The sequence below is a fragment of the Amphiprion ocellaris genome, chromosome 1 (assembly GCF_022539595.1).
Source record: "Amphiprion ocellaris isolate individual 3 ecotype Okinawa chromosome 1, ASM2253959v1, whole genome shotgun sequence".
Taxonomy (NCBI): domain Eukaryota; kingdom Metazoa; phylum Chordata; class Actinopteri; family Pomacentridae; genus Amphiprion; species Amphiprion ocellaris.
Window position 1 is genome coordinate 42,157,277 of NC_072766.1, and position 24,751 is coordinate 42,182,027.

The window sequence follows — 24,751 nt, forward strand, 5'->3', positions numbered from 1 at the left end:
CCAGTCTAAACCAGACAAAAAACAAGTGTAAAACCAGTTTAAATCCAGTCCAAAATCAGCCAATAGTCAACTTGAAACCAATCCAAAAATCAGTCTAAAGCCAGTTCATAAATAGCCAAACACCAGTCCAAACCATCCTATAAACAGTCCGGGTGCAGTCCAAAAAAGTAAATAACCCCACCAAAAACCAGTCCAAAACCAGCCTAACACCAGTCCAAATTCAGTCTAAAACATTTCAAGTCAATACCTGGTCCGATTCCAGTCCAAAACCAACCAAAAACCAGTCCAAAACCAGTAAAAAAATTAGTCTAAAACCAAAGTAAACAGCAGAGTCATGAGTTTAACACTATTTATTGGTGGATTCAGTTTAAAACCAGTTTAAACCCAGTTCATAAACAGCCAATCACCTAAACCCATCCTAAACCCATCCTAAACCAGTCTGAACCCACGATAAACCAGTCCAAACCCATCCTAAACCAGTCTGAACCCACAATAAACCAGTCCAAACCCATCCTGAACCAGTCTAAACCCATCCTAAACCAGTCTAAACCCACGATAAACCAGTCCAAACCCATCCTGAACCAGTCCAAATCCATCCAAAACCAGTCCAAACCCATCCTAAACCAATCTAAACCCACGATAAACCAGTCTAAACCAATCCTAAACCAGTCTAAACCCACGATTAACCAGTCCAGACCCATCCTGAACCAGTCTAACTCCAGTTTTCTGCTGACAGACGGTATAAAGCGTCTGTGTGTTATCAGTTTTTACAGATTTCCTGCTAATGAGGTTATTTTCATGTTGGGATAATAAAGTCACGGCGGCGTTAATCAACGTTAGCAGCCGTCTCCTCGGGTGAATCCAGCCTGTCTGACGGCTCCTCGTCTTGTTTTTAAAATAATCGCCGTCATTAGCCCCGTCAGAAGTTTGCAGTGGAGTGATGCATGTCCCCTGAAGTCCGGCCAGCTTTCTGTGCGCTAATTGACTTTTGATGATCTCCGCTTATGTAAACTCTGAGCATCAATCTGGGATCAGGTCTAATGGCAGCTGGCAGGTGGCTGTCCTCCCACCGACCCCGGATAAATACAAAGAGCTGATGGAGGCATTTGGTTGAGGTCTGAGGTCAGAACATCAGTCTGGTCCAGATGAGGAGACCCTGAACTCACCGTCTGGCTGCAGCTGACGAGGACTTTCATCACGTCTTCACTCTAAACTGGTTTTAATGGATTTTATGGCCACTGAGAGGCTGTGAACTCATCACTGAGTAAAAACATTTACAGCAAACATCAGCATCAGTCTGGAGCTCAGATGAGACCCAGCACCCTTTAAAAGTGAAAGTTTTCCAACAGTTTCACTTAGTAATGTTTTACAGATTATCACTGTTTAGTTAAATTACAGATAACTGCTACAGTCTTTAAAAAGTGTATCATCAGTCCAGAAACAGTCAATTGTCGGCCTTAAACCAGTCCAGAACCAGCTAAAAATGGGCCAAATCAAGCCTGAAACCAGTTCAACACCAGGTTTAAACCAATGAAGTCCAATCCAAGTCAGTCAAACCTACATCTAGTCCAAAAAAACCTTCAAAAACCAGTCTAAAACCAGTCTAAATCCACACCAAAGCCAGTCTAAAACCAGTCAAAATCTAGTTGAAATTCATTCTTAAACCAGACCAGTCTAAATCCAGTCCAGTTCCAGTCCAAGTAATCAACAAATATTTCATATATATATATATATATATATATATATATATATATATATATATATATATATATATATATATAAATATATATATATATATATATATATATATATATATATATATATATATATATATAAATATATATATATATATATATATATATACACATATCTGAAATATTTGTTGATTACTTATGAGAAGTTAAATTAACATTAAATTCTTGTCATTTTAAGGTATTTTGACATTTTCTCAGAATTTTTTACATATTATATAATAAAACCCAACTAAAAATGGCATTTCTTTATTATTTAACCATATTTATCGATACTTTCATGGTTTTTACACATAAATTTTCTTCAGTAAACATTAAAAAGCTGGGAAAAAATATGTATTTTTAAATCTATTTATATATTTTTAATAGGAATATTTTAAGTTAGATTTAATTTTTTAATTATTAAAAATTACTGTATTTTTGTAGAATATTTTTTGGGGGGGTTTTTGTCCCCAGCTGCTTGAATATTTCTCTAATATTTTTATTTTGCAGTTTTTTTGTGTGTTTTCAGTGTGTCTGTGACTCAGAAAGACTTTAATGAACAGAAACCAGAACCAACCAGTGACTGAGTGAACTTCTTCAGGTTTTTAGAACCAGTCGATAGTTTTTCCTCTGATTCTGACTCAGTCAGCTGATAAATAAAGCAGCATTTGTGTGATTCCATCAGTGAAAGTTGCTGGACAGCCGCTGTGATTAATGAGGCCGGCTGATATTTTCACTTTTAATTTGACGCTGCAGAGATTTTCAGAAAACACCAGATTAGTTCTGGGAGCAGTTTGTAGAGTTAAAGTCAGAACTGCTGCTCCTGAAACGTCTTTTATTGGAGAACGAGCTGCTGGGTAGAACTTTTCTTAACACCAGAACACTTTAAAATGTCTAAAAAAAAAAAAAAAAAAAAAAAAAAAGGAAATGAAACCATAAATATTCAGTTTCTTACATTTTTATTTAGTTTCCTCTCTGCTCTGTGAAACACTGCCTGCAGTTCAGCTGAAAATAATATTTTTTCAAGTGATTCAAAAAGAAACAAACAAAAAACAGTGGAATTTTATGGTCAAACATTGAAAAAAAACACTATCATTTCTAAAAAATGCAGATTTTTGATGTTATTTAAGTTTCTATTTAGTTTTTTTTAACTTTGAGCTTTTAAATGTTTTTTTCTGTGTGTAATTTAATAAAACTATGGAAATCTGTATAACAAAAACTGTATTTTTAATTAAATATCACAATTTTTGGCTTAAATTTGGATCATTTTCCTGAAGAAACCGTTCAAGTAACAGTGGAAAGTCAAAAGTTTTGTAGTTTCTGACTGAAACTGAACTGGGGAAATCTGAAAAAACAACCACTTTATTGTTAAAAATGTTGATAAAACCTTTAATTTTTTCCAGTTCACTCCATACTGAACACCTGAGTTCACATTAAAACACACCGAGCGTCTAAAAAAGCAGATTTTCCTGCAGATCAGCAGCATTCAGGAGTTTATCTGGAACCTGAACGAAGCTCCAGAATCTAGAACCCGTTTGTTCCCGTTAGCTGCTTTATAATAATAATAATAATAATAATAATAATACAGTATGATATCTGTAGAGGAATGAATCCTCCCACTACGTTTCAGAAACTTACCACTGAATGCTGCAGGTGACGTGCGTGCATGTAGGAGCGTGCACGGCTGATGGATGTCGTCATTAAAGCGACTCCGCTGCTGTTTTCTCTAAAGCAGGAATAAAAGCTGTGGGGTTCCAGAGCAGCTTCTTCATGACGCAGCCCAAACGTATGCAAATGTAATAATCATTCATTAGTCCTTATCAGCTGTTCTGCTCCGAGGACGGACAAAACTGTTCAATGTGCATTTCTGTGCTGTATTTAATTAGAGGCTGTGAGCGTGCACACATCATTTATTTATCCTGCAGCAGCTTCAGCAACACTTATTCTGTACAAAAAAGACACACAATACAGCACACAGGCAGGCAAAAACAAACATTAAAAAATACAAATTTAAAGGATAAAGGATGTTTCAACTTCAGCATTGTTAGAAGGTTTTTTATATTATCATTAATAGTTGTACTGTGAACTGTGTTAACCCTGATTGTAACATATGATGTTTTCATATATAAGCTATGCATTTACCACACCCATCATACTTTTCTTTATTTCTGCTCTTCATTCACACCCACATTCACTTTATTCACTCCCATTTACTTGCATATCATTATCCTGTAACCCACCTGTATAAATAAAGGATGACAGGGACCATCTCTTTGTAACTTACACTAGAAGTGTCTCGTTGCACTGAGTGTGTTACTCTTGCTGCAAGTACAGTGAGCTGCTTAGAGCCCTCCTCTCTGACAAGCATCAAGAATAAAACACAACCGGAACTCAACAAAAGTCAAATCAGCAGCAGTTAGTGGATGTTTTTGTCTCATTTTTCTTCACTGTGGTTCATTTTTCTATCTAAAGTCCTGCAGCTCAAACAGAACAACTTGAAGAAGAAAAGTGTTCAGTGCAGAATGACACAGAACGACAAAAATAACATGAAAAGATGCAGAAATTACACAAGAAGATCTAAAAAAAAAGACTGAAGCAAAAGATGCTAAAATGACAGAAAAATGACACCGAGGCAAAAATAGCATGAAAAGATGCACAAATGACACAAAAATTGTCAAAAATGACAGAAAAATAACCCAAAGAGACAAAAAATAACACAAAAGATGCACAAATTATACAAGATGTTAAAAAAACTGAAGCAAAAGATGCTAAAATGACAGAAAAATTAGACCGAAACAAAAATAGCTTGATAAGATGAACAAATGACACAAAAAATACACAAAAATGTTGCAGAAAGATATAAAACCAATGCAAAGAATGCTAAAATGACACAAACATAGGCAAAAATCACATAAAAATTACACTGAAAGGTGCTAGAATGACCCAAACACACGAAAATCACACAAAAAGGTATAAAAATGACATAAAAACATTATAAAAAGGAAAAAAACTGAAGCAAAAGATGCTAAAATGACAGGGAAATGACATAAAGAAACAAAAATAGCAGGAAAAGATGTACAAATGACACAAAAATTGACAAAAATCACACAAAAGGACACCGAAAGATGGTAAAATGATACAAACAGATGCTAAAATTACACCAAAATGATACCAAAACATACAAAATTGACGCAAAAGATGCTCAGATGACAGAAAATTGGCACAAAGAGACCAAAATAGCATGAAAATAAACACAAATGACACACAAATATGTAAAAATTACACAAAAAATGCACAAATGGCACAAAAAACACAAATTTTACAAAAAGACAAAATTGACGCAAAAGATGCTGAAATGACACGAAAAGGACACAAATAGACAAAAATAGCACGAAATAGCATAATTATAATAATTATTATTATTATAATTATTATAATAATTATTATTATTATAATTATTATATTATCATGTGTTGGAGTAGAAGAGCCCAGAATGGTTCCTTCCAGCTCCTCCTAGTTTATTATTATTATTATTATTATTATTATTATTATTATTATTGATAATAATAATAATAATAATAATAATAATAATAATAATAATAATAATAATAATAATAGTTCTTTCCAGCTCCTCCTAGTTTATTATTATAGTTATTATTATTATAGTTATTATTATTATTATTATTATTATTATTATTATTATTATTATTATTATTATTATTATTATTATTATTATTATTATTATGATAATAATAATAATAATAATGGTTCCTTCCAGCTCCTCCTGCTTTATTCTGCAGCTCTTCATCGTGAACTCGTGCTGGTGATCAGAGTCATTAGTCTGAATTTGGACTCTGCTGCTGAATAATTGAGGCTGAGGGAGGATAAAGAGGATAAAGGATCCGACTGCGGCTGCTTAAAGAAATAAAGAAATAAAGACAGGATGGAGGGATGGAGGGAGGAGAAAAGGAGGCTTCTTTTTGTCCAGCTCAGGACTGATGAAACTTTTAAAACTGTCCACGTCTCGCTGTGGAGAACTTCCAGGTTTTTGCTTTTAACGCCGGAGCTGCTGGCATCAGAGTGTCTTTATACTGAGATCATTTATCAGGACAATCATCCAGCTCTGATTTACGTCCTCCAGGATGATGGAATATTCAATAATACGTCATGTCTTCTGTATCTGTTTTCATCTAAAGTCTACCGGTTCTGATTTATTCCAGCGATTCATCTCCTGAAAGAGCCAAAACAGTAAAACCACAGACAGGTGGACTGAATATCATTGGTTATCTGTTTACCATGACGTCTGTCAGTGGGCGGGATCTACCAGGCAGCAGTTGAACAGTCGGTTCTGGTGTTGGAAACAGGAAGTAGGTGCAGCTAGAGGATCTAAGAGTCAAACTGGGACGGTAGATGATTGGGTTAGAAGATCTTTAAAACTGCAGGTCTTGTGAGATGTTCCTGGTGTGCAGTGGTCACCAAAAGTGTCCACAGAAGGACAACCAGTAATCGGAGACCTGGACACCCAAGGCTCATTTAGCCAATTTAAGGGTTGTGTTGAGGCAATCTGAACTTTTGTGTGTGTTTCAACTGCAAGAACCTCCTCTATAGAGCCTCTTTCCGGGCGTTTTTTGGTCCAAAACTGCAGGTGTTGTGGGTTGTTCCTGACATGTAGTAGTTACCAAGGAAAGACAACTGCTGAACCAGAGACATGGACACCCAAAGCTCAATAGGCAAACTTATGGGTTGTTTTCTTGTAACCTGAATTTTTGTGCATGTTCCAACCGCATGATCCACCCGCGTAGAACCTCTTTCAGGGTGTTTCACCAAAACTGCTTGTGTTGTGGGGTATTCCTGGTGTGCAGGTGGTCACCAAAAGTGTCCAAGGAAGGACAACCGGTGAACCAGAGACATGGTTGGCCAAGACTCATTCAGCAAATTATGGGTTGTTTTATGGCAACCTGAAGCTTTGCGCATGTTCTAACTACAAGAACTGCCCCCATAGAACCTCTTTCAGGACCGTTTCTATCTGTTTGTGGTCGTTTTGCGTCTTTGTAGTTGTTTTGTATCTCTTTGTGGTCATTTTGTGTCTCTTTGTGGTTGTTTTATGTCTCTTTGTGGTTGTTTTTTGGTCCCTAACTACAGGTGCTGTGAACTGTTCCTGGTATGTAGTAGTTACCAGAAGTGTCTAAGGAAGGACAACCAGTAAGAACCAGTAATCGGAGATATGGACACCCAAAGCTTGTTGGACGGTTTTCAAAAAGACAACATTTTGACCCCATAAAACTGGACAGGATCTTTTACCCAGTACCTCTGGCTGGTCAGTACTGTGAAGGGAACTACACAACTTTCGGCAGTTGGTTTTAATGTTGTGATAGATGGATGCAAACTAAAGAGCAGACAGTTAAAGCAAAGATTTCTTGCAACAAAAAGGCTTCAAGTGAATCAAACACAGATTAGATTTCCATTCAAACACACGCATCATCTCATAACTTGCTGTCTGATGGTAATTTGCAGCGTTCCTGGAGAATTAAAATGCTAAATGCTGAATCCTGTGCTGCCTGTTGGGACACATGCATGGATTCCTGCATCCATCACGCTGCATCACGTCGCCGTTGCTGCTGTTTGTTCTGAGCTGTTATCACCTCTGGATAAATGAGGAGTTATATTTAAACACCTCTGAGTATCGATTACAGTCGGAGGCCAAACACACCGGTCTGAGCAACCACAGCTGAAGAGTTTCTTTCTGAATGTGAGAGTCGGAGGGAAACATCACCAGAACTCTGTCTGATTTCTGTTTTTCAGTCTCGACGCTGTGAATAGAAAGAATCTGGATGTGTGTTCAGGCCTGTCCTCAGAAGAGTGTCTGAAGAATCTTTCTCACCTCCTAACACTCCACCAGTGGCTGCATGAAGCCCGTTCTGTAAAGATTCTGACCTGCCGAAGCTTCCAGGGAGTCTGGCAGAGTTTTACTGCAGTGCTGTGTTGTGATGCTGGGAATGTGTTGCGTCAGAGTCGGAGTGACGACAATAAATCCAACAGACGACGACCAATGTCTCCAGCTGTTTGGGAAAAGATGAAACTTTAGTTAGTTCTGATTCTGGATAGTTCATTTTTAGTCAGATTACAGGTTCATCATCAGACGCTGTGAAAAATACACAAGACTGTTCAGTTTCTGGGTGTTTTTCGGTTTCTGTGTCACTTCTCTTCAATGTTGATTAGTTTTTCACTGCAGTCGTTGTTGTCCATCTCTTTCTAGTTGGTTTGTGTCTCTTTCTAGTTTTTTTGTGTCTCTTTGTGGTCGTTTTGCATGTTTCCGAAGTGGTTTTGTGTCTCTTTATAGTCGTTTTGTGTCTCTTTGTGATTGTTTTGTGTCTCTTTGTTTGTTTTTTGGCTGTTTGTGATCATTTTGAGTCTCTTTGTAGTTGTTTTGTGTCTCTTTGTAGTTGTTTTGTGTCTCTTTGTGGTCGTTTTGCATGTTTCCGTGGTGGTTTTGTGTCTCTTTGTGGTCGTTTTGCGTCTTTTTGTTGTTGTCTAGTTTCTTATTGTAGTTGTTTTGCATTTCTTTGTGGTTGTTTTGTGTCTCTTTGCGGTTGTTTTGCATTTCTTTGTGGTCGTTTTGTGTCTGTGGTTGTTTTGTGTCTCTTTGTGGTTGTTTTGTGTCTCTTTGTTTTTTGGCTCTTTGTGATCATTTTGAGTCTCTTTGTAGTCGTTTTGTGTCTCTTTGTGGTCGTTTTGCATGTTTCCGTGGTGGTTTTGTGTCTCTTTGTGGTCGTTTTGCGTCTTTTTGTTGTTGTCTAGTTTCTTATTGTAGTTGTTTTGTGTCTCTTTGTGGTTGTTCTGTGTCTGTTTGTGTTTTTTTGTGTCTGTTTGTGGTTATTTTGCATCTCCTTGTAGTTTTTTTGCTTTTTATGGGTGCGGTCTCAGGTTTTTTAGAGGTTGTGTGTCCTACTGCTGTGACACTACAGTTCCTGGTCTAGAATCCTCTGTACTGTGTTGTGTTGCATCATTTCTCCTTTTAAATTTCTTGGTGAACTCTGAAAACATCGTCTCCATCTGCCTTAAATGTTAGAAACAGAGCAGTTGGATTTTATTTTGGTACTTTTCAGAAGGATTCAGTTGTTTTAGGTAAAATGTATGAAGTGACATGAAACCAGGGAGCGTAATGAAAACTTTAAATGTTACTTAATGTTTTTTCCACTAACACTCGGCATCAGACAGGATTCTCTGTGCAGCTGCATCAGGATGAAGGATTACTTCAGACCAAACTAAAACTCATTTCTCTGCTTTATATAAACAACTTCATAGTTTTAAATCGTCTACAAATAAAGTTGACTTGGCTCGTCGATGCTTAGGTATCTTTTAGCTCAGAGACCAGCTGGCTCGGTAAACATCAGTGAGGCAGATTTAGAACATCTCAGTGAGGCGTTCAAGGTCTGTCGTCACAACTAGACTCTCTTCAGGTGGGAATAGAACTCTGGTCTGAACCAACAACCGAGGTTCAACAAATAGTTTCGGACAAGTTTTGAGTTATATTGAACAAATGTTGAAGCATTTTGGGAGGTTTTTGTCATTTTAGACAGGTTTCGGGTCAGTTTGAAGAGATTTTTGTCATTTTGGACAAATTTGAGGTAATTTATGGCAAGTTTTAAATCATTTTGGACAACTTTTGATGCATTTTGGGATATTTTGGACAAGGTTCAAGACATTTTTGTCTTGTTTGGTCGAGTTTTGAGTTGTTTTGAACAGATGTTGAAGCATTTTCAGGAGGCTTTTGTCATTTTGGACACATTTGAAGTAATTGGGGACGAGTCTCAAGACATTTTGGACAGTTTTTGATGGATTTTGGGTCACTTTGTAGAAAGTCCAAGAGAATTTTGGACATGTTATGAATTTTTTAGGAAAGAGTTCGAGTCATTTTCAAGAGGTTTTTGGCATTTGGGACACGTTTTGGATCATTTTGGGTAAATCTGAAGAAGGTTCAAGACATTTTTTAAATGTTTGGTGAAGTTTTGAGTTATTTTGAACAGATGTTGAAGTATTTTTAGGAGGTTTTTGTCATTTTGGACATTTTTTGGGTCAGTTTGAAGAGGTGTTCTGCATTTTGGGCAAATTTGAAATCATTTATAACAAGTTTCAAGATATTTGGGACAAGTTTTGAATCAGATGTTCAAGCATTTTGAAGAGCTTTTTGTCATTTTTGACAAGTTTTCAATCATGTAGGAGAAAGTTTGAGACATTTTGGACATGTTTTGAATTGTGTAGGACAGGGTTTAAGTTATTTTGAAGAGGTTTTTGTCATTTGGGACAAGTTTCCAGACATTTTGGACATGTTTTAAATTGTGTAGGACAGGGTTTAAGTTGTTTTGAAGAGGTTTTTGTCATTTGGGACAAGTTTCCAGACATTTTGGACAATTTTAAAATCATTTTTGGACAATTTTTGTGTCATTTTGTACATGTTTCAAGACATTTTGGTCACATTTGAAATAGTTGAGGACAAGTTTTTAGTTATTTTAAACATGTTGAGGCATTTTGGGGATTTTTTGTCATTTTGGACACATTTTGGGTCATTTTGGACAGGTTGTGAATTGTTTAGGACAGGGCTTGAGTCATTTTGAAGAGGTATTTGTCATTTGGGACAAATTTGAAGTAATTTTGGACAAGTTTCAAAGCATTTTGGGTTGTTTTCGGGAAAGTTCAAGACATTTTTTGAATTGTTTAAGACAATTTAGGACAACATTTTAAAGAAGGAAGTTTTGAGTTATTTTGAACAGATTGTTGAAGCATTTTTGGGAGGCTTTTGTCATTTTGGACACATTTTGGGTCAGTTTGAAGATGTGTTCTAAATTTTGGACACATTTGAAGTAATTTTAGACAAGTTTTAAGACATTTTGGACAAGCTTTGGATTAGATGTTCAAGCATCTTAAAGTGTTGGTCATTTTGGACAAGTTTTGGATATTTTGGGTCATTTTGGAGAAAGTTCAAGAGAATTTTGGACATGTTTTGAATTGTTTAGGACAGGATTTGAGTCATTTTGAAGATATCTTTGTCCATTTGGAACAAATTTCAAGACATTTTGGGCAATTTTTGTAAATTGTTGTGGCCAAATTTTGTGTCACATTGGACAATTTCTATGCATTTTGGGTCATTCTGGAGAAAATTTGTGACATTTTGGTCATGTTTTAGATTGTCTAGGACAAGTTTTGAGTTATTTTAAACAGATGTTGAAGCATTTTGGGGAGGTTTTTGTAGTTTTGGACACATTTTGGGTCTGTCTGAAGAGGTTTTGTCATTTTGGCTTTAAATAATTTTGGACGTTTTTTGACATCCTTCACAAAGACACATTTGAGTTCTGGTAAAGACTGAAACCACATCTCTCAGTATTTCACGGTCTTGGTGATTTTTAAGGTTTCAATACTCTCCTGTGTGACACCATTTGTCCTCACATCACCTTTTTTTGCAGAATAAATACATTCAAACAAGTTTTCTATTTCTCAGTTCCAGATATGAACTTTCTTTCTCCTTTCAGAGCTGTGTTCTGTGTTAGAAGTCTGATGAATCCAGTTTCTACCGTCTGTCTTGGTTCCACCTCCCTGTTAAATGCTGTCTGTCTTGTTTGGATGATTTCATTGTTGAGAAGTCGTGAATCCTGCAGCGTCTCCTGACTAATGCGGCTCTACATCGCCTCCTTGTGTTCAGGCTGTGAAAGCGACTTCTGGGGTCCCCACTGCAGTAACCGCTGTCAGTGTCGCAACGGCGCCAAATGCAACCCGATAACGGGCGCCTGCGTCTGCACCGACGGCTTCCAGGGCTGGCGCTGCGAGGAACCCTGTGATCCCAACTTCTACGGGAAGGACTGTCTGCTGGAGTGCCAGTGCCTCAACGGCGCCACCTGCCAGCACCAGACCGGAGAGTGTCTCTGCGCTCCAGGATACACCGGAGCCTTGTGAGTAGATCCACAGTGATGCTGTCCACCTGGACATCCCATAATAATCCAAAAACTAAGACAACACCTGGGGTTCTGTTTCCCTGCAGCTGTGAGGAACCGTGTCCTCCTGGTAAACATGGTTCTCTGTGTGAACAACGATGTCCCTGTCAGAACGGAGGAACCTGCCATCACGTCACCGGAGAGTGTTCCTGCCCCGCCGGATGGGTGGTACGACTACACAACTACACCATAAACACAACAAACACAACACATCTAACACAAGAAACAACCAAAGCATCACCGGAGAGTGTTCGTGCCCCGCCGGATGTGTGGAAAAACCTCAATGTTAATGAATAAAAGTATCAATAAGTTGGATATTGACATGCTAAAGTGCCAATAACTTGGAAATAAACCCACAGCAGTGTGAAAAACCTGGATGTTAATGAATAAAAAAAATCAATAATTGATGTAACACACTAAATAAAGTATCAATAACTTGGATATTAACACAAAAAATTATCAATAACCTAGATATTAAAGAACAAAATTGTAATAAACGTGCATATTAAAGAACCAAAGTGTAAAAAAAACTGGATTTTGAGATATAAAAATATTAGTAACTTTGATGTTAATGTACAAAAATAGCAATTTCCTCGAAATAAACCCACGAAAGTAACAATAATTTGGATATAAATCGTAAACTACCCGGATATTAAAGAAGCAAAATGTCAATAACCTGGATTTTAAAGCATAAAAGGATCAATAACCTAGATATGAATGTATAAAAGCATGAATAACCTGCATTTTAACTTTCTAAAGTATCAGTAACCTCAATATTAACACAAAAAATTATCAACAACCTGGATATTAATGAACAAAAGTATCAATAACTTGGATATTGGTGTGCTAATGTGTAAAAAACCTGGACATTCAAGAACCAAAATGTAAAAAACTTGGATTGTGAAGAACCAAAATGTAAAAAAAAAAAAAAAAAAAAAAAAAAAAAAACAGCATAAAGGATCAATAACCTGGATATTAATGTATAAAAGTATTAATAACCTCAATTTAAACACACTAAATTATCAATACCTTGGATATTAATGTACTAAATTGTAAAAACCCTGGATTTTAAAGCATAAAACGATCACTAACTTGGAAATTTATGTATAAAAGTATGAATAATCTTGATATGAACTAGGGCTGGGACTGTAACACGTTAATTTCGATTAATTAATTACAGCGAAAATAACGTGTTAATATTATTAACACCATTAATTGCACCCTCCTCAGTTCCCTCATTTCTGGCACATTGGTAACTCTGATGAACACTCCAGCCCAGTAGGTGGCGGTAATGAACCTAAAGTCTGTTTGTAGCCATGAAGAAGAAGCACAGGAAGCACTGAGTGAAGGAAAAAGAGATTGAGCTTGTTGGACAGAAAGTTTTCTTTTAAAAATCTTCCTGATGGCCGCTTGGATAAAAGCCTGGTTGTGTGTAAATTGTACAACAAAGAGTTTTCTGATCACTGCGTCACTTCAAGCCGACGGTATCACCTCAATGTAAAACATGTTGCTGTTAGCACCAGAGCTAACGTTAGCTACGAGTCATGCTAACGGCTAACGGTGTAGCCATCCCATAATAGACCACTTTTCTAGACAGTGCTTGAGTTTACAGAAAGTCTTAAAATGTTGAATAAAATCGCTATAATTGCACTTAGATTTGCAGTAATCTGTGAATGTAGCAGACAGATGAAAAATGCAGATAAATAGAAATGAAACATTTTTGTGGTTTAAGTTTTTACTCCGTCGAGGCTCTGCCTCCTTGGAGGAGGAATAACCTAAACAACAAAAATATCTCATTTAATAACTTAATTATAAACTTTGTTTATAAAAAAAATACATAAATAAAAATTGATATTTCTATAAAAAGAACCATCAAAATTTTCAACTTTCTGAAGCTCCTTGAACTACTTATGCTGATTTTATGTGCCATACAGTGGAAAAAACAACTAAATTCAGGCTTTGTCATCAAAATCATTTTTTTCTATATGTCCTATTTTCCTTTTTTAAATAAATTTTAAATTATAAACACGTATATGTCTATTCATTGATTCAACTGTCAACCACAATTTTATTTGAATTGAAAAACTTCATTTATTGTGTAAAATATTGCTATTTGACAAAACTGCAATTAATTGTGATTAATTAATTACAAAGCCTGTAATTCATTTTTCTAAACGCGTCCACCACTAATATGAACACATTCAAGTATCAATAACCTGGATACTAAAGAACCAAAATGTAAAAAAACTTTTAAAGCGTGAAAGGATCAATAGTTTGGAGATAACAGACTGATGTCTTAGTAACCTGAACATTCAAGTTCTGATCTGGTTCTGTTTCCTCCTCAGGGTTCAAATGTTAACACACTAAAGTGTTAAATTCTTACTGTCCTAAAGGTTCTGATCCGGTTCTGTTTCCTCCTCAGGGTCTCCAAAATCTTAAAGTCTTACTATCCCTAAGATTCTGGTTCTGTTTCCTCCTCAGGGTCTGGATGTTAAAACTCTAAAGTCTTAAAGTCTTTCTATCCTTAAGGTTCTGGTTCTGGTTCCTCCCTAGAGTCTGGATGTTAACACACTAAACTATCCTTGAGGTTCTGATCTGGTTCTGTTTCCTCCTCAGGGTCTCTAAAGTCTTAAAGCCTTACTATCCCTAAGGTTCTGGTTCTGTTTCCTCCCTAGGGTCTGGATGTTAACACTCTAAACTATTGTTAAGGTTCTGGTTCTGTTTCCTTCCTAGGGTCTGGATGTTAACACTCTAAACTCAATAAAGTTCTGGTTCTGTTTCCTCCCTAGGGTCTGGATGTTAACACTCTAAACTCATTAAAGTTCTGGTTCTGTTTCCTCCCTAGGGTCTGGATGTTAACACTCTAAACTATTGTTAAGGTTCTGGTTCTGTTTCCTCCCTAGGGTCTGGATGTTAACACTCTAAACTATCGTTAAGGTTCTGGTTCTGTTTCCTCCCTAGGGTCCAGTCTGTGCCCAGCCGTGTCCGTTCGGATCTTTCGGTATCAACTGTTCTGAGGACTGTTTGTGTCGTAACGGAGGTCTCTGCGATCACATCAGCGGTCAGTGCCAGTGCACCGCCGGCTACATCGGAGAGAGGTACGACTACTTCCTGTTTCCTGCAGCCTTCTGGGAAATGATCTGTTGGAGATGCAAATATTAGCAGAATTCATCTGAGAGGTAATAAGCAGTAAATACAGCGGAGGAACTAATAGAAACAATGAGGCGCTGCTGTAAATATGTGGCCTGGAAACATTAGAGTGGAGCCGCATCAAACATTAATGCAGAAATATTCAAATCTGGGTTTCTGCTCTAGAGGAACCAAGAGTTTTGTCATCGGAGGTTGTTTCAGGTCAAAGCAGTCGGAATAAAACAGCACAAATACAAAACTAATAGTCCTGTGTTTAGTTTGCATCTTTAAACGTTCCTCTTTTTCATTTTTCTAATTGTTTTCTGACTTTTTAACCTCATTCATGTGAGACCAGAACAAAGAGACGTTCATGACAAGTTTGAAGACATTTGGGACAAGTTTGGACGTACTTTGGGTCATTTTGTACGAATTTCAAAACATTTTGGTCACGTTTTAGATTGTTTAGGACAGGGTTTGAGTTGTTTTTAACAAATGTTGAAGCAATTTGAAGAGGTTTTTTTTTTTCATTTTGGACACATTTGAAATCATTGAAGACAAGTTTGGAGACATTTGGACAAGTTTTGACACATTTTGAGTCACTTTGAAGAGGTTTTTGTCCTTTTGGACACATTTGAAGTAATTTAAGACAAGTTTGAAGACATTTTGAAAAGATGTTGAAGCATTTCGGGGAGTTTTTTGTCATTTTGGAGAAGTTTTGACGCATTTTAGGTCATTTTGGAGAAAATTCAAGGCATTTTGGAATGTTTTGAATGGTTTAGGACAGGGTTTGAGTCATTTTGAAGAAGTTATTGTCATTTTGGGTCAGTTTAAAGAGGTGTTTGTCAGACTGAACAAATTTGAAGTAATTTGCGACAAGTTTGAAGACATTTTGTACACATTTTGAATCATTTTGGACAAGTTTGACACATTTTGGGTCATTTTAGAGAAAGTTTAAGGAATTTTGGACATGTTAAGAATGAAGGACAGGGTTTAAGTCATTTTGAAGAGGTTTTTGTCACGTGGGGCAAGTTTCACGACATTTTGGTGTTTTAATTGATTTTTTACATTATAGCAGATTGTGGTGAGTTTTAACATCGGAGGTTGTTTCAGGTCAAACCAGTTGGAATAAAACACCACAAATACAAAATAAATTAGAGTATTAAATCATAACTAGTCCTGTTCAGTTTGCATATTAAATGTTTCTTGTTTTAATTTTCGAATCATTTTCTGACTTTTTAACCTCATTCATGTGAGACCAGAACAAAGAGACGTTTTTTCCATTTCTGCTCTTCGTATAAAATGTTTTCAGGTGTTTTATGACTCATCCTGAACTCGAGGGTGAACACATAAATTTACCAATTAAATGTGATTTTCCCAAACATCACATTTGGTAAAACCTCCGCTGACCTCATTAGCCGACGGGTCAGAGTGGCAGAAACACCGTCGACATCATCATCATCATCCTTTATTCTCCGGTTCTAAATCTAATTTCTCCTCCACATGTTGTGTTTTAATCTGAAGCTAAAGATTCTACGACTGCTGCATTCATTTAGATCTTTATTTTAACTCTGAGTCACCTGTTGCACCTCTCTACTTCCTGTTTACTCTACATGCAGCTTATGAAGAGGGTTTTATCATTTTGGACAAGTTTGAAGACATTTTGGACAAGTTTTGATTCATTTTGGAGAAGATTTGACACATTTTGTGTCATATTGGAGAAAGTTCAAGACATTCTGGTCATGCTTTAGATTGTTTAGGACAGGGTTTGAGCCATTCAGAAGAGGTTTTTGTCATTTTGGACATGTTTTATGTCATTTTGTACGAATTTCAAGGCATTTTGGTCACGTTTTAAATAATTTAGGACAAATTTTGAGTTATGAACAAATGTTCAATCAATTTGGGGAGGTTTTTGTCATTTTGGACACATTTTAGACCAGTTTGAAAAGGTTTTTGTCATTTTGGATACATTTGAAGTAATTTATGACAAGTTTTAAGACATTTTGGACAAGTTTTGATGCCTTTTGGGTCATTCTGGAGAAGGTTCAAGACATTTTGGACATTTTTTGAACGGTTTAGGACAGGGTTTGAGTCATTTTGAATAGATTTTTGTCATTTTGGACACATTTTGGGTCAGTTTGAAGAGGTTTTGTGATTCCCGTTTTACGGTTCAGGGGTTAAATGAAGAAAAAATGGTCGAAAAAAACAGTCCTGGTCTGTCCCTGGTGTCGTGTTTGTTGAAAAAGAGTCTTGTAACTTTATTTTTTAGTATAAATCCCTCCTTTTCTCTCTCAAATACTTGTGGATCGCTGCCATTTTGCACTTTTTCCTCCTCTTCGATCCAACTTTCCTCACCAGAAGTGTCCGTTTTTACCCAGAATCCTTTAGAAATACTTTAATTGCCTCCATCATCAGAAGTTTTGTCCTCCTCGCCGGTCAGCTCCGATCCTCCGTCGTTATTCTCAATTGAGCCAAATTACCTCCATTCATTTGGGCCCGGACAGGTGATTTACCCGGAGAAGCATCCTCAGATTGAGTCCTCCTTGCTCCGTCCACGTTCTAATGGAATTAGCAGAGATAAGAGTCCAGAGGAAGCTGGCGTGATTTAAACGTGACACTAAACAGAAGTCCTCGCCGAGCCGCTTTAATTGAGTGATTTGTCTACTTCCTAATGGTCTGGACTCGTGGACGTGTTGGGAATGATGCAGGAGGAGAAACTTCAGCCTCTTCTTCTTCTTCTGGGCTTTAATGTGCAGCCCACCGACCTTCTAATGGACCCAATGTGCAGCTCGTCATCTGCCAGGAAAATGGAGTTCAGTCAGGCAGAGTGGGTCAGGTATTACTGCCAGCTGATATTAGAGGCATCGCTGGACTGTAAATGAGAATCTAAAGCTCCGTTCAGGCTCCAGTGACTCTCAGAGCTTCTCTAAACATCAGCAGAGTGTTGAGGGCATCAACAGAACTACGCTGTAAAAAGACTGAACAGTTTTGGACTGTAATTAAACACACTATATTACACAAATCAGTAGAATATGACACAAAATCAGTAGAATATGACACAAAATGTCCAGAATTACACAAAATCTGTGAAAAATACTCAAAATTGTTCAAAATTACTTAAATTCTGTTAAAAATGACTCAAAAACTGTTTGAAATGACACAAAATCTGTTAAAAATTACTCGAAAACTGTTCAGAATGACATAAAATCTGTTAAAAATATTCAAAATTGTGCAGAATTACACAAAATCTGTTCAAATTGACTCAAAACTGGTTCAAAATGAGAAAAAAAATTGCTAAAATGCCACCAAATCTGTCCAAAATGACATAAAATCATCTTTTCAGTTCCTCTGTGTATCCTGGACATAGAGAGAAATTGACAATAAAAGTATTCTATTCTTTTATTCTCTTATTATAATTATTCTGTTCTATCATCACTCCTTCCAGTTACTTCATCAGGCAGACGTTACAAAGTCCCACTGAACTCTATAAAAAAATCCTTTATTTCCACTGCAATAATGATTTTTTCTTGCATCACACACCTTAAAACGAGTTTATTGAAGGATTCCTGTTCCTTTTCTCCAACATTAACATCAAACATGTTTAATTCAAGTAAAACTACCAGTAGGTGTAATTCAGCATTTATTTAATGTTTTCCGAGGCAAAAATCAAAGAAACTTGTCTTCAAGGACGACATTACAGCCTGAAACCTGATGTCTTCTTCTTCTTCAAAGGTCATAAACTGTAAAAATAACACAAAAATTTTCAAAATGACTCATAAACTGCCAAAATGAATAAAAAACTGTTAAAAACTCCTCAAAAATGGTCCAAAATGACTCAAAAACTGTTAAAAATGACACAAAAATGTTCAAAATGACTTAAAAACTGCCCAAAATTACTCAAAAACTGTTAAAATGACACAAAAATGTTCAAAATGACTTAAAAACTGCCCAAAATTACTCAAAAACGTAAAAATTACACAAAAATGTTCAAAATGACTTAAAAACGGCCCAAAATCACTCAAAAACAAAAATTACACAAAAATGTTCAAAATGATTCAAAAACTATTTAAAAATGACTCAAACTGTTAAAAATGACACAAAAATGTTCAAATTTGACTTAAAAACTGTAAAAATGACTCAAAATCTGTCCAAAATTGACTCAAAGACTCTTACAAATGACTCAAGGACGACAGAACAGCCTGAAATGTGATGTTTTATCTTCTTCGTCTGTCAGGAGTCAGAAAGGTTTTAATAAAAGTCTGTGTTAGGGGGCGCTAGTGAGCTGACAGCAGTGTTGACGTGTTTTTCTAGAGCTCCTCACGCCACAGCATATCTTACTATTCAAAACCGCTTTTTTGTACACCTGACTTGATTTTTCTGTCGTGCTTTGGGTTTTTTTCTACACCACCCGTAAGTAGAACTTAAAAATGTCTGTTAAAACTGCACGAGGTGGAAAAGGAGCTGGATGCTTGCTAACCGACGCAGCAGCTAATGCTAGCTGCGCTCAAGCTAGCAAGAAATCACCAGACAAGTCACCAGTAGAGGAGGAAGATGAGCCAACACTCACTTGGCAAAAATTGTCAAACATGCTTCTGCAGTCCTTTAACGAGCGGTTTGATAAGTTTGAGCAGAGTTTTCAGAACATTTTGTCCACCCAGCGGGAGCTAACCGAGAGACTGACTACCACCGAGAGTCAGGCTGCAGACCACGAGCAACGTATCCACGCGGTGGAAACTTAAGTCACTGAATAAAATGCTGCGGGCCAGGCTATCGGATCTTGAAGGGAGATTCAGGCGCAACAACATAAGAATCGTTGGCATCCCGGAGGGTGAGGAGAAAGGGAGGCCGACCGAGTTTGTGTCCAACCTGATCCCTAAGCTGCTGGGGGACGACAACTTCACCAAGCCGGTCGTTAATGACAGAGCGCACCGCATCCAACAGCCCAAACCACCAGAAGGATCCAGACCCCGCATGATAATCGCACGGGTGCATCTAGCGCAGGAGAAGGAAAAGATTCTGCGGCTCGGGAGACAGAGCTCAATGGAATATGAAGGTAACCGAATCTTAATCTTTCCCGACTACACTGCGGAGGTGATGGAGCAACGGCGGAGCTTCCGTGAGGTGCTGCAGCTGCTGAGAGAGCGAGAGATCCGTCACTCGCTGCGCTTCCCGGTCAGGCTTCACATCCATTACCAAGGGCAAGTAAAAACATTCAACCATCCGGATGAGGCTAAGACTTTTGTAAATCAAAAACTCTGAAAGCTCATTTCTCTAAACACAGATGAAGAGAGTCTAAAGGTGTTCTGAGCAGACTTTCACTTTAGCGGTTTTTGTTTTCAATGATAAATTCACTTTTTTCTACTCTGTGTGCCAGTAAGGGGCGGTTAAATGGAGGTTTGGTTTTCTTTTTCCCGGCGATCCCAGATGTGGATGAGGGTAACTAAGCTTCGTTTGGGGAAGCTTTGGGTAGGGGATTTGTTAGTGTATTTGTTAACTTTTAACGTTATTGTTTTGTGTTTGAGACTGGCTGCCAGACTGAATGTTAACTTTGTAATTCACCCTAATGCAAAAGGTACCATCTGTGAATAATGCTCTAGATTTCATGTCCCTGGTCTCTTGGAACGTATGCGGTTTAGGTCACCCAGTCAAACGAAGCAAAGTTTTTTCACATTTGAAATCACTGAAATCTGACATTATATTTTTACAAGAAACCCATGTTAAAGCCACTCAGGAAACTCAGGGCTAATTGGATCTCACAGGTTTATCAGTCGTCATTCACATCAAAAGCCCGAGGTGTCGCCATTGTCTTTCGGAAGACTGCCCTTTCAATTTCAGTCATTTACTACTGACCCAAATGGCAGGTTCATAATTGTAACTGGGAATATCAATTCATTTCCTGTTACACTAGTGAATATATATGGGCCGAACACAGATGACCCAGCTTTTTTTTGAAAGGTGTTCAACCTGATCCAGATGATGATTCAAGCCACATAGTCATAGGGGGTGATTTTAATTGCTACCTGGACCCATATTTGGATAAGCTGTCTTCTGCCCCCCCCACCTAATATTCTTGCTGTACAAACCATTAATAATCTGATGAAAACAAAGAAGGTGATGGATATCTGGAGACTGCAGCACCCATCTGATCGGGATTATTCTTTTTATTCTAATGTACACAGATCATATACATGAATCGATTATTTTCTAGTAGAATCCAGATTAATTTCTAACACTAACTACACTAAATGTCACAACATAATAATATCCGACCACAGCCCTGTTATTCTCAACATTACATTGTGCTCCCCTAGAGAGCCTATAGTTGGCGTTTTAATCCCTATCTTCTTGAGGATCCGGCTTTTAAAACACACATCACTACACACACATCACAGTTCCTTGAGACCAACAACAATGGGGAGGTGAATCACACAATACTGTGGGAAACTCTCAAAGTGTATTTTAGAGGGCAAATGATTTCTTATGAAGCAACACTGAAAAAAACTAAGCGAGGTAGATTGAATGAGATTGAAAAAGAGCTAAAAACTGCTGAACAGGTCTACAGAAATACACTACTTCAATCAGATTATAACACGAATATTAAATTGAATTATGAGTATAATACCATTCTGGGAGAACAAATAGGCAACTTACTATTGAAACTTAAACGGAGGCACTTTGAGCTTGGTGACAAGTCACAGAAGTTACTGGCAAGGCAGTTAAAAGGAGAACAAGCAAAACGAGCAGTTTATAAAATAAAATCTAAATCTGGAAAGATGCTTACAGACCTAAAGGACATAAATGAATGTTTCAAAGAATTTTACTCGGAAATTTACACTTAAAAATCAACAGCTAGACAGGAAGACTTCAATCAGCTTTTTGATTCACTCCACTTTCCAAAATTGGACACAGCTTTCAGGGAGTCTGGACTCAGATTTTTCGCTTTCTGAAATACAGGATGCTATCGGAGCTTTCCCCACTGGCAAAGCGGTAGGTCCTGACGGGTTTGGGCCAGAGTTTTACAAAGCCTTTCATGGGACCCTTGCACCCTCTCTGTTGAGAATGATTCGAGATGTGTTTGGAAACAGGCAGCTTCCACCCTCTCTCAGCGAAGCAAACATTTGTGTTTTACTAAAAAAGGACAAGGATGAAACAGACCCGGGTAGCTACAGGCCTATCGCCCTACTAAATTATGATCTGAAAATAATTACAAAAGTTTTAGCAAAACGGCTTGCTAAAAATGTAGCAAGTATCATTCACCCGGACCAAACGGGATTTATTCCGGACAGGTACTCTTTCTGCAATGTCCCTAAAATTCTTAATATCATGTATGCAGATTATGGCAAAAACGACAGAGCGACTATATTGTCTTCAGAATCATTCATTCCCGCCTGCCCGGTTGGATGGGGTGTTTGCTGTCTGGAGAAGGAGGGGTATTAGAACATTTTCAGATCTGTACATTAATGGCCAGTTGGCATCATTTGCTCAGCTAAGCAATAAATTCAATCTTCCAAATTCCCACTTTTTTTGCTATCTCCAAGTCAGACACTATGTCAAGGAGAACTGGCCACATCCCGACTCTGCCTCCATCACCCATCCTTTCCTTGAGACCCTCCTGCTCCCTCCAGACTCCAAACAATTAATATCAAAATTTGTGGGTTCTTTTACTAATTCAGTTTCCTCTGATTTTATTAGGGAAGCTTGGGCCAAAGACTTGAACTCTGAAATATCAGCAGAACTTTGGGAGGAGGCACTGTCTCTGGTTCATTGTTGCTCTGTTAACTCACGTTACAGGTTAATTCAGTACAAGGTGTTGCACAGATTACATTTTTCAAAGACAAGGCTACATCGCATTTTTCCATCTGTATCTCCTGTATGTGATAAGTGTCATATTGGTGAGGGTTCACTAGCGCATCTTTTCTGGTTCTGCCCTAAATTGCACAGCTTTTGGTCGGCTATATTTGAACACTTGTCTAAAGCTTACTCCAGTATCATTCAGCCTAACCATGACCTGGCCATCCTTGGATGCTCTGCCGAAACTTCTGATCTTCCACACGATACGCAGATCGCCCTGAACCTAGGGATGGTGGTGGCTAAAAAACTTATTCTTCTCACCTGGAAGTCTACCACTCCACCAACCTTTGCTCACTGGCTCAGTGAGATGTTATCGGTTATTCAAATGGAAAGACTGCGTCTGTACAAACCCAACAAACAGAACAGATTTGAGAGAACTTGGGGACCCTTCTTGGCCAGTGTCAGGTGTGATGCCTGACTAAACTTTTCACATGGTACTTGCTTTACTTTAATTATTGCAACTATGTTTTCTCTGTAAGTCTGTTTATGTAATTGTGTAACTGTCTGGCAGCCTCCCCTTTTGTTTTTGTTTTGTTTTGCTTTTGGTTTGTTTTTCTTTTTCATCCTCTTCTATGTTCAATGGTTGCCCTGTTGTGGCATGTTTTGTAAAGTTAAAAACCTTAAAGTATTAAAAAAAATACATAAATAAATAAAAGTCTGTGTTGTCGTTCCAGGTGTCAGGAGGAGTGTCCGGTCGGGACTTATGGACCTCAGTGTGCTCATAAGTGCGACTGTCAGAACGGAGCTAAATGCTACCACATCAACGGAGCTTGTCTCTGCAACGAGGGCTTCAAAGGTCCCAGCTGCCAGGACCGCTTCTGTCCAGCCGGACTCTACGGACTCATCTGTGATAAATCCTGTCCCTGTAGGACCACCACCACCCTCAGGTAGATTCACTCAAAAACTGTCCAAAATTGCACCAGATTTGCTCAAAATGATTCGAAATCTGTTCAAATTGACTCAAAATATGTTTAAAAATTTACTCAAACACTTCAAAGGGACTGTCCTAAATGACTCAAAAAATGTTGATTTTATTTAAGATATATCGCCCATCAAACAGGTTTTTGGCTTCAGAGGGATAAAAGTTCCTTGGCAGGTCTTCCACAACCAGCAGATGTTTTATTTTTTACTAAAAAATTATCTACAATGTCTCAGAATCTGTTCAAATGACTCAAAAACTGTCAAAAATGACACAAAGTCTGTTAAAAGTTACACAAAATCTGTGATTTCTGCTTCAGGTAGCAGCTCTTAGATGACGGATAATCAGTAAGAAGAAGGATTCATGTGCATCTATTCTCAGTATTTTCCCATAAACATGAAGCTGGTGACAGATTGTTGTTGGTTCTCCAACATGTGGACCGTTTGTTTCAGAATGTCTTCATTTATTCATGGTGTCCGTTAATCATCTTCTGTGAGCTTCTAGCTGGTCTAGATGGTTTCCATGTGAGGCCTTCAGCACGACGTTCCATCAAACACATCAGAGTTATTAACGTATGTATGAACTGTTTCCTCCCAGCTGCCATCCTCTGTCAGGTGAGTGCACCTGTGCAGCCGGGTGGGCGGGGCTTTACTGCAACGACACCTGTCCGTCAGGTTACTACGGCGATGGCTGCAAGGAGACGTGCAGCTGCATGAACGGAGCCGACTGCGACGGCGTCACCGGAGCGTGTAGCTGTGCACCTGGATTCATAGTAAGTGGAAGAACTCACCTGTCCAGGTGTGTCAGCTGGAAAGTGATGAAAAAGGTGAAAATAATGGTGGTTATACCAAATTTATATTAAAAAAATGTTTAAAATCATCCTGAACCTAAATTTTACAACAATTTTATAAAAAATACTGTTAAAAATCAACTTGGAGTTTCCAGTTCTTGCTTTACCACAAATGTAAAACACAACTTTACATCAAACATTCCGTCCTTTATTCTGTAATGCTTCTTTAAGAAAACAAAGGCTGAGTTTCAGCAGAAAAAGGAGCATTAAACATAATTTATTTCACTTTGGCTCACATTTAAAACCAGTTCAGAGGACTAAAGTGTAGTTTCAAACCCAGAAAAGT

At 37.7% G+C, this 24,751-nt stretch overlaps 1 protein-coding gene across 3 annotated transcripts in view; it reads left to right on the top strand.

Annotated features, from left to right (window-relative positions):
• Positions 1–24,751, top strand: part of LOC111567996 (multiple epidermal growth factor-like domains protein 11) — a 174,304-nt gene that overhangs the window by 102,855 nt on the left and 46,698 nt on the right. For all 3 annotated transcript variants that reach the window (XM_055012030.1, XM_055012035.1, XM_055012037.1), the window contains exons 7-11: positions 11,431–11,677; positions 11,767–11,887; positions 14,681–14,817; positions 23,371–23,583; positions 24,213–24,387. In XM_055012030.1, coding sequence (XP_054868005.1) covers positions 11,431–11,677; positions 11,767–11,887; positions 14,681–14,817; positions 23,371–23,583; positions 24,213–24,387 — 893 coding nt within the window. The remainder of the gene's footprint in view (positions 1–11,430; positions 11,678–11,766; positions 11,888–14,680; positions 14,818–23,370; positions 23,584–24,212; positions 24,388–24,751) is intronic.